At 43.9% G+C, this 12,750-nt stretch overlaps 2 protein-coding genes across 6 annotated transcripts in view; one reads left to right on the plus strand and one right to left on the minus strand.

The window, feature by feature from the left end:
• Erc1 (ELKS/RAB6-interacting/CAST family member 1) overlaps positions 1 to 6,961 on the minus strand; it is a 301,008-nt gene extending 294,047 nt beyond the window's left edge. For all 5 annotated transcript variants that reach the window (XM_031383184.1, XM_031383186.1, XM_031383180.1 and 2 more), the window contains exon 1: positions 6,713 to 6,961. The gene's annotated coding sequence lies outside the window, so the exon portion shown is untranslated. The remainder of the gene's footprint in view (positions 1 to 6,712) is intronic.
• LOC116099500 (protein naked cuticle homolog 2-like) lies at positions 6,774 to 7,899 on the plus strand. Its single transcript, XM_031383199.1, has one exon. It carries the CDS (start codon positions 6,793 to 6,795, stop codon positions 7,030 to 7,032), a length of 240 nt encoding a protein of 79 aa, XP_031239059.1. The 5' UTR covers positions 6,774 to 6,792; the 3' UTR covers positions 7,033 to 7,899.
• Positions 7,900 to 12,750: the final 4,851 nt, after the last annotated feature.

A 12,750-nucleotide genomic window follows, 5' to 3' on the forward strand; every position in this document is an offset into this window, starting at 1 on the left:
GGGGGGGGGGGGGGGGGGAGATGGAGGAAGAGAAAGACGATCCAAATTCTTGTCTTTGATCAGCCACAGGTAGCTATGAATATCTTATAATGGATGGAAAATTACAGGACAATTTGTCTTATCTAGGTGGGCAATTGATATCAATATCAATTGGCTCTAAGTTCATTGTGTGGGCATTTTTCAGGGTGAGAATTTACTGATATAAATCTGACTTACAAATTACAAGCCTCTAGAGTTTTGATTTTACCGGGTTACTGGGGTTTGGGCCTGCTGATTACAGGGAGTGTATGGCTGGGAATGTGAGCAGAATCCTCAGCAAGAGAACTGTGAGATGGGTGGTCACTGCTTGGGATTAGCCATGGAGGCAGCAGGGTCACTGGGGCCCAAGAGTAGCCAGCACTAGCAGGATGGTGCCTTTTTTAATATTTCCCCCAACAGTCCAGAACAGGGAGTTACACACCTTGACTCACTCTCTCACTCTCTCTCTCTCTCTCTCTCTCTCTCTCTCTCTCTCTCTCTCTCTCTCTCTCTCTCTCTCTCTCTCTCACACACACACACACACACACTCACTCACTCACACACACACACACAAGGAAGCCTGACAATGCACTGCTGCTCTTGCAAAGAACTGGGGTTCAATTCCCAGCACCCATCTGGCAGCTAACAACCATCTATAACTCCAGTTCAAAGAGATCCAATGCCCCTTTCCAGATGCCTCAGGCACCACGCACACTCATTGGGCACAGAGGGCACAGACATAAGAGTAGGCAAGCCGGGCAGTGGTGACGCACGCCTTTAATCCCAGCACTTGGGAGGCAGAGGCAGGCGGATTTCTGAGTTCAAGGCCAGCCTGGTCTACAGAGTGAGTTCCAGAACAGCCAGGACTACACAGAGAAACCCTGTCTTGAAAAAAAACAAAACAAAAGAGTAGGCAAAACATCCATACACATACAATGGAATAATGTGGAGTTTTATTTTTAATTTTTAACAAAAAAAAAAAAAAAGAGAGAGAGAGAGAGAGAAATAGCAATTAAAAGAGAAATAGAAAAATTCAGATGGGATAGAAGAAACTGTTCCCTGAGTTCTTGATATGATACATTTACTATTTCAGCATATAATATTATGTATATAAGAATAAAAACAAAAATCATAGACATCTTCTCTGTTTATTTTTACCTTTTCTAATCAATCCAGGCAAGTAAAAGAACTGAATGATACCTACTTCATCTACCTCACACCAGGATACTGAATCATCTGCATTGTTAGACATTATAGTCAAGCCGAGCTCTCTTACCCAACATGCTGGCACATCTAACAATGACAGAGTTCTTTTTTTTTCTCCTGTAGAACATTTCCTGCCTTTCCTTCTCACTCGGTGTCTTTACTCTGTCAGTTCCTCTGCATTTCTCCAGGATATCTTGCAGGTTTTGGTAAGGTAAGGGCCATAAAGATAGAGGTGTTTGTCAGTTAGCTATTGCACCCCCAATGCCTAAGGAGCACCTAGAATCATTCTAACTTCAGGACAGGATGAATACATAAAGGAATGTGTCCCGAGCTCAGAGGCCTGGATCTCTTCTCTATCTAAACTCACCCCTGATGCTTTCAACATGCCACAATTTCAAATATGAGAAGAAACAGCTTACTTTTCCTGCATATCTCCCCTCAACTTCCAGAAGTCCCCCAAACATGCTTCAACTGCTGTCTCCACCTTTGTTATAGTTATTCAAGCAAAAACCTCATTTATTTGTTAAGATGCTTGCATCCCAAATTCAATCACTACAACTTATCTACCCTCAATATATACTCAAAATCCAAGCACATTTCATTTTCCCATCACTTGGTCAGAGCTATTCACATTGGAAACATCATCATACAATCTCCCACCTACTGTGCTGATTTCTATCTCCCAACCTGCCCTAAGGTCCCACAAAGTCATAACAGCCATTCTTCTAAAGCACAAGTCCAAGGACATGGCTCCCTTACTTTACGTCAGAGGACATGGCTCCCTTGCTTTACGTCAGAGGACATGGCTCCCTTGCTTTACGTCAGAGGACATGGCTCCCTTGCTTTACGTCAGAGGACATGGCTCCCTTGCTTTACGTCAGAGGACATGGCTCCCTTGCTTTACGTCAGAGGACATGGCTCCCTTGCTTTACGTCAGAGGACATGGCTCCCTTGCTTTACTTGGTTACTTCCACTGGTCTCCAAGCTTCTTGCTCCTGTCACCATGCCTTCCCTCCTTGCTGCTATGTCTTCCCCACCATGATCAAATGTAACCCTCTGAACGAGAAGTCAAATCCTTTCTCCCTGAAGTTATTTTTGCCAGGATGTTTAACACCACAACAAGAAAAGAAACTAAGGCAATGTTTATTAACATCCAATCTGGGTAATTTATTGACTTACCTATTTTATCATATGCCTCCTCAGCTAGGATAAACGTTCCATGAGATTTTTTTTTTTCTTTTTGGTTTTTCGAGACAGGGTTTCTCTATGTAGTCCTTCCTGGCTGTCCTGGAACTCACTCTGTAGACCAGGCTGGCCTTGAACTCAGAAATCCACCTGCCTCTGCCTCCCAAGTGCTGGGATTAAAGGCATGCGCCATAGATGAATTATTTACTTATTTTATGTATATGAATACACTGTAGTTGACTTCAGACACACCAGAAGAGGGCATCAGATCCCATTACAGATGGCTATGAGCCACCATGTGGTTGCTGGGACCATTCAAGACCTCTGGAAGAGCAGTCAGTGCTCTTAACAGCTGAGCCATCTCTTTAGTCCTTGTGATTTCAAACTTTTGTCTGCCTTGTCCCCTACTAGAGTCCTAGCACCTAAAACACCTAGCACATAGTACATACTCAATGTTTTACGTGTGTTTTTTTAATAATTAATTTTTTATTTAAATAATAAAATTATTTATTTTCTATGTGTGTGCACCGGTGTATGTATGTATGGTGAACATGTGAAGGCCAGACAACTTGAAGTAATCAATTCTCTCCTATCATGTCGGTCCTGCGGACTGAACTCACGTGTTCAGCTTGGCAACAATTACCTATACCTACTGAAACATCTCCCAGGCTTCAAAATATGTATTTTAACTGAATGCGTAAATAATGCTCAAGGAATAAAGTTCAAAGGGTGTGAACAAGCTAATTATGTATCAAAACTGTTTCAACTACATTAACTCGTTTAGCCATCCTAAGAGGTTAAATACATATTGCTATTACTCTAAGTTTTTCAGAAGACTTTAGGCAGAGGTTAGGGTTCAGAAATTAGGGCTGGAGAGATAGCACAATAGCTAAGAGCATTTATTCACTTTCAGAGTCATGGGTTCTGTCCCCAGCACCCACATCAGGCAGTTCACAACAGTCTATGTTAGCTCTAAAGACAGCCAATGCCCTCTGGCCCTCTGTACACGTATGGTATACATAAACTCACATATATACATATATACATATATAAAAATGTATCTTTTTTAAAAAAAATAAATTAAGGTTAACACCAGGCATGGTGGCACATACTTTAGTCCCAGCACTTGGGAGGCAAAGCAGGAGAATCTGAGTTCAAAGCCAACCTAATCTACAGAGCTAGTTCCAGGACAGCCAGTGCTATTCAGAGAAATCTTGTCTTAAAAAGGAAAAAAAAACTAATCTTAAGCAGCAATGTGCCCTACATTATACAATGGCAAGGCCAGGATTGGACACTCACACTCCAAAACATGGAAAACCTCAAGCGCCATACAACTCAATTATATTCCACATAATCATGGCCCATCGCTCTCAAAATAGCTGATGACTTATTTGATTATGTATAGCACTTTGTTCCCTGCTTTCTCTCCATCAGTGTTTCTGATACCTTATACATAAAATACATTTAACAACTCTCATACTCCTTCCTACAAAGTGTAAACAGCATAAAACAACTGTTCCTCTGAGAACCTTCACTGCTAAATTTCTAGTTTGAAGCTGAATTGTAAGACTGACATAGTACTATATGACTTTAGCAATGAAGAAAAACTTCAGTGAACTAACAAGTATAGCATAGGGAATAAGAGGCAAACCACTTTAATTTAAACAAACAAACAAACAAAGACAATTCTACACTGTAGCTCAGTAAGAGCTGGAACTCACTATGTAGTCCAGGCTAGCTTCAAACTCGAGGCAATATCAAACTCCTAAGGGCTGGAATTAAAGGTGTCAGCCACCACATTCGATAGCAACAAGACTTTTTTTTTAAGATTTTTTTTTTTTTTTAATGTGTATGAGTACACTGTAACTGCACAGATGGCCGTGAGCCATCTTGTGGCTGCTGGGAATTGAACTCAGGACTTCTGCTCGCCCCAGCCCTGCTTGCTCCTGCGTAATTCACTGTAGCTGTCTTCAGACGCACCAGAAGAAGGCGTCAGATCTCATCACGGATGGTTGTGAGCCACCATGTGGTTGCGGGGATTTGAACTCAGAACCTTAGGAAGAGCAGTCAGTGCTCTTACCCGCTGAGCCATCTCGCCAGCCCCACAACAAGACATTTACGATTTATTTTATGTTCAGTTATGAGGATGGAGAGTGTGAATGATATGAATGAGTGCAGGTGCCTGAGTAGCCCAGAAGTGGAAGTCAGATCCCCCAGAGCAACTATAAATTAATCTACACACTTTATCAATTAACTATCTTTCCTTGCATTTCCTATCAATCTCTACAAGTAGTTTTTTCTAGTAGATCAGAGTCTATTCATGAAGTAAACATGAAAAACAGTTGGAGAATTACTGAACCTAACCTATGTATTTCTCTCTTGAGTTACAGAAAAGTACTCCCCTGGCCACTTCCCCAGGTAAATTAGTAAGTGTTAGGAAAGTTACTGTTTAAATTTGATTTTATAGCAGTTTCTCTTCTTCCATAAGTGAACTATAGAGTGTTGTGCCTCTCATTATATTATAATATATATCCATCAAAGGACCTGTTTTCTCAACAAGAAATATTTTAAGTCATAAACGGTAAGACATGTGCCTACTATAATCTAATAGGAAACAAGAATTCAAAAAAGACTTAGGTTTATTGTGCTAAAGAGTAAAATGCTGATGGACACTGTTCATCTTAGTATCATATCCCAATAAAGTAAGATACATGTTCCCACAGGATACCAGAAAAACATTTTAAAATCTGGCAATATTCCTTAGAAGTAGAGGTACTTATGTAAAGAAAAAAATTCTATTTCATTTTTTAATGTTTAGTAAAGACTGAAATAAAGCCAGGTGTGGTGGCACATGCCATTAATTCTAGCACTTGGGAGACAGAAGCAGGCAGATCTTTGAGTGTGAGGTCAGCCTGGTAGGCAGAGCAAGTTCTAAGACAGCCAGGGCTACACTGAGAAATCCTGTCTCAAAAAAACAACAAAACAAAAGATAAGAAAAAAAAAAAGACAACAATATGTACACTAGAAAGTAAAAAAATAAAAGCAATCTTCACGAAAGCCAGGCACGGTAGGTCATGTCTTAATCTCATACTTGGAAGGCTAAGACAGAAAAATCACAATAAATTGAAAGCCAGCCTGTGATGGGAGTGAACCCTTACCTTTAAAAAAAAAAAAAATTCCGAAAAATAGGGATATCCATATAATTCAGCACATAAAAGTGCTTAAGGCACAAGTCTAACAACCAAAGTTTGACCCCTGCCATCCACAGTGGGAGAGCCAAATCCCAAAAGCTTTGACCTTTGAGGGAGGGAGTGATCCAGCTTCTGTGTGCTCAGGCACACACATAATGAATAAATGAACACAAAATGTATCAAGGTCTATTGAAAAACAAGGTGTAAGAGACAGTTGCACGTTAAATGCTTAAGCAATTTTCATACAATCATCTCCAACAGAACTGTTCACAGTTCTCAAAGCAATCAGTCTCAACCACCTGCAACTATTACTCTGAAATACGCCTGGCAAAGAAACTACCTGAGTCCTGGGCCTTTTCTTAAGGGGTCAATTGAAAAATTAAAAATGGTACAAAGAGATCAAGCACAAGAACGGGGGCTTAGGGGGGTGATGCGTGCCCTGATGCCAACAGGGGGAAGGAAAAGAAAAAGCAGATAGCACTTTTGAGGGGCTAAGAGCAATGAGACACACTCCTTCATGGTTGGTTGCTATAGAATGAAGTTGTCTAAACACCAACATCTTCCTTGTGTGTAAAAACCTCATTCACTCACGTTCACAATTTACCTACCCCAAGTCAACGCAAAGAAGGGATTCTCTTCCCTCAGCGAATTCTACTCATCTGGCCAAGAAAAAGAACCAAAACCCTAAAGTGGCAATGTGAGATCTGCTGCAGCAGCCCCTCCAGCTACCTCCAAGGCAACATCCATGCCTCGTTTTCCATCTGAAACACAACCTTTCCCCTTCCATCTAACCAGGTTCAAAATAATAAGATCATCTTAAACATTTCCCATCCGATCCACCTTGGCCGCACCCCAACTCCAGGGCTCCCCAGTAGCCCCCACGTCCTGTCTCCCCACCCCCGGCTCTCGGAGGGCCAGAAGCCCCCCACCTCCCACCTCCACCAGAGATTCCTTACCGCCAGCGCCTTCGCTCCCGCCCAATCCGGGAGCTCCGCAGGGCGCGGCCGCCGGTGGTCTCGGGTGCGCTGGGGCGGGGTCCGCCCCCCCCACCTCCCCATCCTCCTCCCGGACCCCCGGCCCAAAGCGGAGGGGGAGGGGTCCCAAAGGCTCACCTACAGCTCCGCCCCTCCCCAGGGGCACTCTGCCCTGCCCAGCCAGGGCCGGGAGCGCCGAGCCGGGTAGGAAACGACAAATGCCTCGGCGCCTGCGACCTCAGGGCAGTTCGAGGTTCCGCCTGACGAGCGTGCGGCTGCCGACGCGGCCGCCTTACTCTCCTCAGGGCCGCCGCTGCTGCTGCCGTTGCTGCTACTGCTTCCCGGACAGCCTGCCGCCGACACTACCACAGCCGCCGCCACCGCCGCCGCCAGAGCCAGAGCCACGGCACGACCGGCGCCCACGACGTCACCACGCCCCGCCCTCCGCGCACACCTAGCCCCGCCCCCTGCCGCCCGCGCGGCGCCCTCGCCCCGCCTCCCTCTCTTGCGGGTGGACGGGCTTTCCCTCGTCCCCCCACCCCCTCCCCGGGGAAGCGCCCCGCGACGCGGCTCAGCGGGACCGCACGCCAGGATCGACCAGGGCGGCGCTTCGAGGCCGCGAAGGTAACTGGGTGCCGAGGCAGAGTTGCGCCACACGTAGCGCCGCCCCTCTTACACACACACACACACATACACACTCTCACACACACACACACACACACGGCCGAGCGTCCACGGGGAGCCCGGGCCGCGATGTCGAGCTAGGAAGGTGCGGACGAGGAGAGGCGGCGTTTGTCTCCTCCTGCTTGCCGTAGGACGTAGGCGGCTGGAAGCCCCAGAAGTGGAGTGGCCTTTCCCAAACCTGGAGTCGCCCCGCCCCCTCCTTGGCAAGCCCGTTACCCGAACCCTGGGACGGCCGCCACCTTAGGAAATAGCTCAGGGCTTGTCACTAGAGCCACGGCTGCCTGGACACCCTTTGTCCAAGAGAAGTTAGCTTGCTTTCTTCTCACCCCTGGCTTTTGCGCTATGAGGCTGCGGAAGGCAATAATACTCTTGAGTCATCTGGGCTGTGCAAGCGGTCACTGTAAAAGACTCTTGCCTCAGTAGGTGGCTTTTTTGCTAGGATCATTCCGGGGAGGAAGAGTGTGGGCGGAACCTTCTGTCCACATGCAGTGCGAGTACGGTGCCAAATGCTTCACCGCGGTACCTTTTTTATTTAGCCCTCTCACCGAGCAAGGCGAACTACAAAGCAGCTGCTACCTTATTTTAGACAACCCAATTTTCTGGTGCTGAATCTCAACCATTTCCTTTTGTCAAGTGCAGGCAAAAAATACAAAGGTGGGGGCAACACACAGTTACTAATCTTAAAAATGTAGATACGCTATCTCTAAGCCGAAAATCCCAAGGGTGGTGTGAATTATACTCATCCTCATACTCACAGGGTTTATTAAGCTAATTTAAAATGAGATGAGAGGAGTTAAGACTCATCGGTTTACTCATCCCTAACCTCCCACTATCATAATTAACCGGCTTACACCCTTCATAATCCCATTAACATTTTCCCCCATCCTGTAGTATTCACGTTCATTCACCAAACTGTATTTTGTCCTTTCCAGATTCTCTTAATTGTCCCCTCCCAAAATGCACTTGGGTCATTAGAGCTCCTTGGGCACGCTGAACTGACTCCCCTTCAGTACATCTAACATATGACAACCAATTGTTAGAGAGTGTGCAGCCAAACGGGACTATACAGCAGCCAGAGAAGAATCTTCAAAGATTTCATTTCTGGGGCTGGGCAGATGGCTTAGTGGATACGAGCATTTGCTCTGCACACATGAGGGCCTAAGTGTGAATCCCCAGCACCCACATAAAACCCAGGCATGCCTTCGAGTATCTGTAACACCAGCACTGCTGAGGGAAAGACGGGTTGATCCCAAAATTTGGCTAAAGATGAACTTCTGATGCAGTGAAAGACCCTTTCTCAAGGCAACAAGGCAGAGGGCAATAGAGGAAGACACCTGATGTCATACTCTCCCCCTTACATATGCATACACTGAGAGAGGGAGGGAGGAAGGGAAGGAGAGACAGACAGACAGAGACAGACAGACAAAGATTTCACTTCTTAGATATCTAGGTACTCACCAAATGACTCATCAAAGTCATTCTTCATGGACCATTTTTCCAGATATTTTTCTGTAAAGTAAGTAAAGAGGAGCTTGCCTTGCTATAGGTGCATGTGTATCTGTTGGGGTTTTTGTCTGTTTGATGCCTGGTCCAGGATGTCCTAGAATTCACAAAAGTAGCTGGTCCAGTCTCCTAAATGATGAGATTGCAAGCATGTGACACTGCACCTGGCACTCTCCTGGGGATTGATATGTGCTTGGCACCCGGCCCCTTCCTCTTCTCCAGTTTCTCTCTTTTGGAATGAAAATATCTGTCCTGTGTGTGCCCCAGCTCTGTGTCCTGGAAGCATGTAACTTCTCTGCTTCTTAGCTAGAAAGGATTTTGCCTCAGGATGACCCATCTCAAGTATCACTCATGTATAATTTAGATAATAGACAGACAGAATGCCTTTTATCTGAAATTCTGGGACCAGAAGTGATTCCGTTTTTCAATTTGGGGGTGGGAGGAGAGAAAGGGATACACATAAAGAGGTATCCAGGATGGAACCCAACTCTAAACACAAAGTTAATTTATTTCATGTATACCTTTTTCAGCAAATATATCCTGAAGGGCACTTCATGCAATAGTTTTTGGTTTTGGTCAGTTGGTTTGATTTGGTTTTGGTTTTATAAGAGAGGGTTTCTCTGTGTATCCCTGGCTATCCTTGAACTCACTGTGTAGACTGGGCTAGCCTCGAACCCAGAGATCAGTCTGACTCTGCCTCCCAAGTGCTAGGATTAAAGGCATGCACTGCCACCACCTTGCTCATGCAGTAGTTTTAATTTGTGCATAAAGCAGGGGTGTATAATGTGAAAATTTCCACCGGTGGTACTATGTTGGCAGTCAACAGATTTCAACCTTTGCAACATTCTACGTTTTTTTATTAAGGATATTTAACCTCTCTTTTATTTTGTTGGTTTTTATTTGGGGAATTTTTTTATTAGGCACCCCCCCACACACCCCGGGAGGAATCTCACTGAAGTACCTAGACTGGTCTTGAACTGTGCTCAAATGATATCCTGCAAACCCTCAGCCTCCTAATGCTGGAACTACAGACTTGTGACACCACACCCCAGTTAACCTGTGTTTAGTTAGGTAAGATTTTGAATTTAGAGTTCGTGTGGATGTAAATGGTCTCTTGGGATAAATAGAATGCATTTTTAAGTTGGGGGGGTCATAAATCTGAGTGGCCTGGAGAACAGAGTTATATGGATTGAATTAAGTTTTTGAAATTGTAATCCTCAAAGATATCTTCAGTCTGTGGTATGGCAGCACTGACCAACTAATAGAGGCCCTATCAAAAAAGTCAAAAAGCCTGAATATAATGGCTCATATTTATAGTTCTAGCATTCCGAAGGCCAAAATTGGAACATGAAGTCAACCTGCACTATGTAGTCTCAAAATAAAAAGAGGCTGGGAGGTGCCTAAAGACATATAAAAGTGGAACGTGGATTTGAGAAAACAACTTGATAATCATATCTCTTCTATATCTAGAAATCAATAATACAAAGACAACCCACATTTAAAAGTGAGAAAAGAATCTGAATGGCTATTTCTCCAAAGATATCCAAATAACCAAAGGAACTTGAGAAGTTGCTCAATATATTAGTCAGAATTAATTATAGGCCAGCCAGAGATATAGAAAAAAACAGTCTCAGCACTTAGGAGGCTGAAGTGGCAAGATTACCATGAGTTTGAAGCCAGCTCAGGGTACAGAGTGAGACTCAGTTTCCAAAACAAAAGAGGATGTAGCTCAGTGGCAGTGTTAATCCCAAAAATGAGAGAAGAAAAACCACTGACCCAAATCATCATGGCCAAATTGATTAAAACAAGCTTTTTTATTTGTGTACAGGGGCTGCCTCCCCCCTACAGCAGGGTTTAAGAGGTTAACATTGGATGTGAGGAAACAAGGATATACAAATATATATATATATATATATATGTATATATATATATATACACACACACATATATATATATGTATATACATACACATGTATATATGTATGTATATGTATATATATGCATATATGCATATATATGCATATATATATATATATATAGCTTAGGAGTAAGAGGTTTCCAAAATAAGCAGGGCTACAGGAGCAGAACATCCTAACAAGTTAGTCCTAAAGACCTCCTGAAATAGATATGGTTGGAAGGTGGGCATAGCAAGGTAGTCATAACAACAGGTCGTCAGAACAAGGTTGTCATAGGTGGTCATATAACCTTTTGAAACAAAGGTAGGGTGTAAGATGGTTAGAAACAAAGGCATAATTGCTATTCCTAGAGCAGGCAGTACAGAACCATCTACAGTTAAGGTTACAGGTGGGACATAGCCCAGTCCTTAAGAAACAAGTTTATCATAAACAGGAGCAAACCTAGTTTGTTTTTTACTATAAGATGGCTTTTAAACCTAAATTGGAGGAAGGCTGGTTCTTCAGCAGGAAGCCCTAGGTTCAATACCCAATACTGAAAGCAAAAACAACAAACTTTCTAAATAGCTATGCACACGACTAATGCATGTCTCTCATGTGAGCACTTAGTATGGCCCTTTCTTTCACGTAGGCAAGTTGAAAATAGAGCTTTCGTTGTGAGTGACCATATATAGAATTAAAATTAAGACTGACAGCTAAACCCAAGTGAAACACACTTCTAATACCTGTACTTAGGAGAAACAGACAAGAATCTGGAATTCAACTCTACAAGAGCTACCAAAAAAATCATATCATAAAAAAAAAAAGTAAACCATGGTTCTGTAATCCTGTAATCCTGGTACTCACAGGGGTAAGGAGAAGTGTCCAGAGTTTGAGACCAACTTGAGCTAGACTCTGTCTAAAAACAGAGGGTGGGGGTTTGGTGGGAAAGGAAGGGAAAGAAAGAGAAAGGAAGGGAGGAGGGAAAAAAGGAAGGAAGGAAGGGAAGGAAAGAAAATTAAGATGGTCTGTTATCGAAATAGGTAGGAAACTAATTATGAGAGAGAAGCTCAGACTGGAGAGATGACTCATTGGTTAAGAGCACTGATTATTCTTCCAGAGGTCCTGAGTTCAATTCCCAGCAACCATTAAAGATGGCTCACAACCATCTGTAATGGGATTCTATGCCCTCTACTGGTATCTGATGACAGCTACAGCATACCCATCATATATATAAAACAAATAAATAAATTAAAAAAAAAGCGAGAAACTCAGATGTTTGGCAGAATTGCTGAAGTCTGGACTAGAGAAATGGCTCTGTGGGAAAGGTGCTTGTTCCCACTGTAACTCAGCCTCCAGAGAATTTGCTGTCTTCACACAGCCACTTGAGGTGAAACACCAATGCACATGAAATAAAAATAAATCATTAAAAAAAAAAGAATTACCTGCCGGGTGGTGGTGGCACACACCTTTAATCCCAGCACTTGGGAGGCAGAGGCAGGCGGATTTCTGAGTTTGAGGCCAGCCTGGTCTACAGAGTAAGTTCCAGGACAGCCAGGGCTGCACAGAGAAACCCTGTCTCGAAAAACCAAAAAAAAAAAAAAAAAAAAGAATTACCTAATCTTTAAAACTCAAGTGATGATGGTTCTCTCTATTTCTTGCTCTGAGCACAGCTATTGGGTGCTGTGAGGGGATCTCAGGGAATTTCTGAAATTGAGACATGGTGGCTCTCATTCCTTCCAGCCTCTCTGGGCTGGTGTCCTGAACAGACCTTGGGTGCAAGCTCTGCAGCCAGTTCCACAACACCCAGAGGAAGCTGCTGCACTCCCAGGAGCTCTAACAAGCCCAGGGTCACAGGATCTCAGAATCACAGGATCACAAAGACAACCTGACTCTGAGGAGTTCTGATACAACCAGGATCACAGGAAGGACTGACTCCAGTCAGATTTAGCAAGGGCAGGTAGCACTAGAGATAAGCAGATGGGAGGGGGCGAGCATAAGAAAATAAACAACACAAACCAAGGTTTGTGTTGCTTGGCATCATCAGAACCCAATTCTCCCACCATAGCAAGTCCTGGACACACCATCACACCGGAA

Source organism: Mastomys coucha, unplaced genomic scaffold (genome assembly GCF_008632895.1).
Source record: "Mastomys coucha isolate ucsf_1 unplaced genomic scaffold, UCSF_Mcou_1 pScaffold20, whole genome shotgun sequence".
In the NCBI taxonomy this organism is placed as follows: domain Eukaryota; kingdom Metazoa; phylum Chordata; class Mammalia; order Rodentia; family Muridae; genus Mastomys; species Mastomys coucha.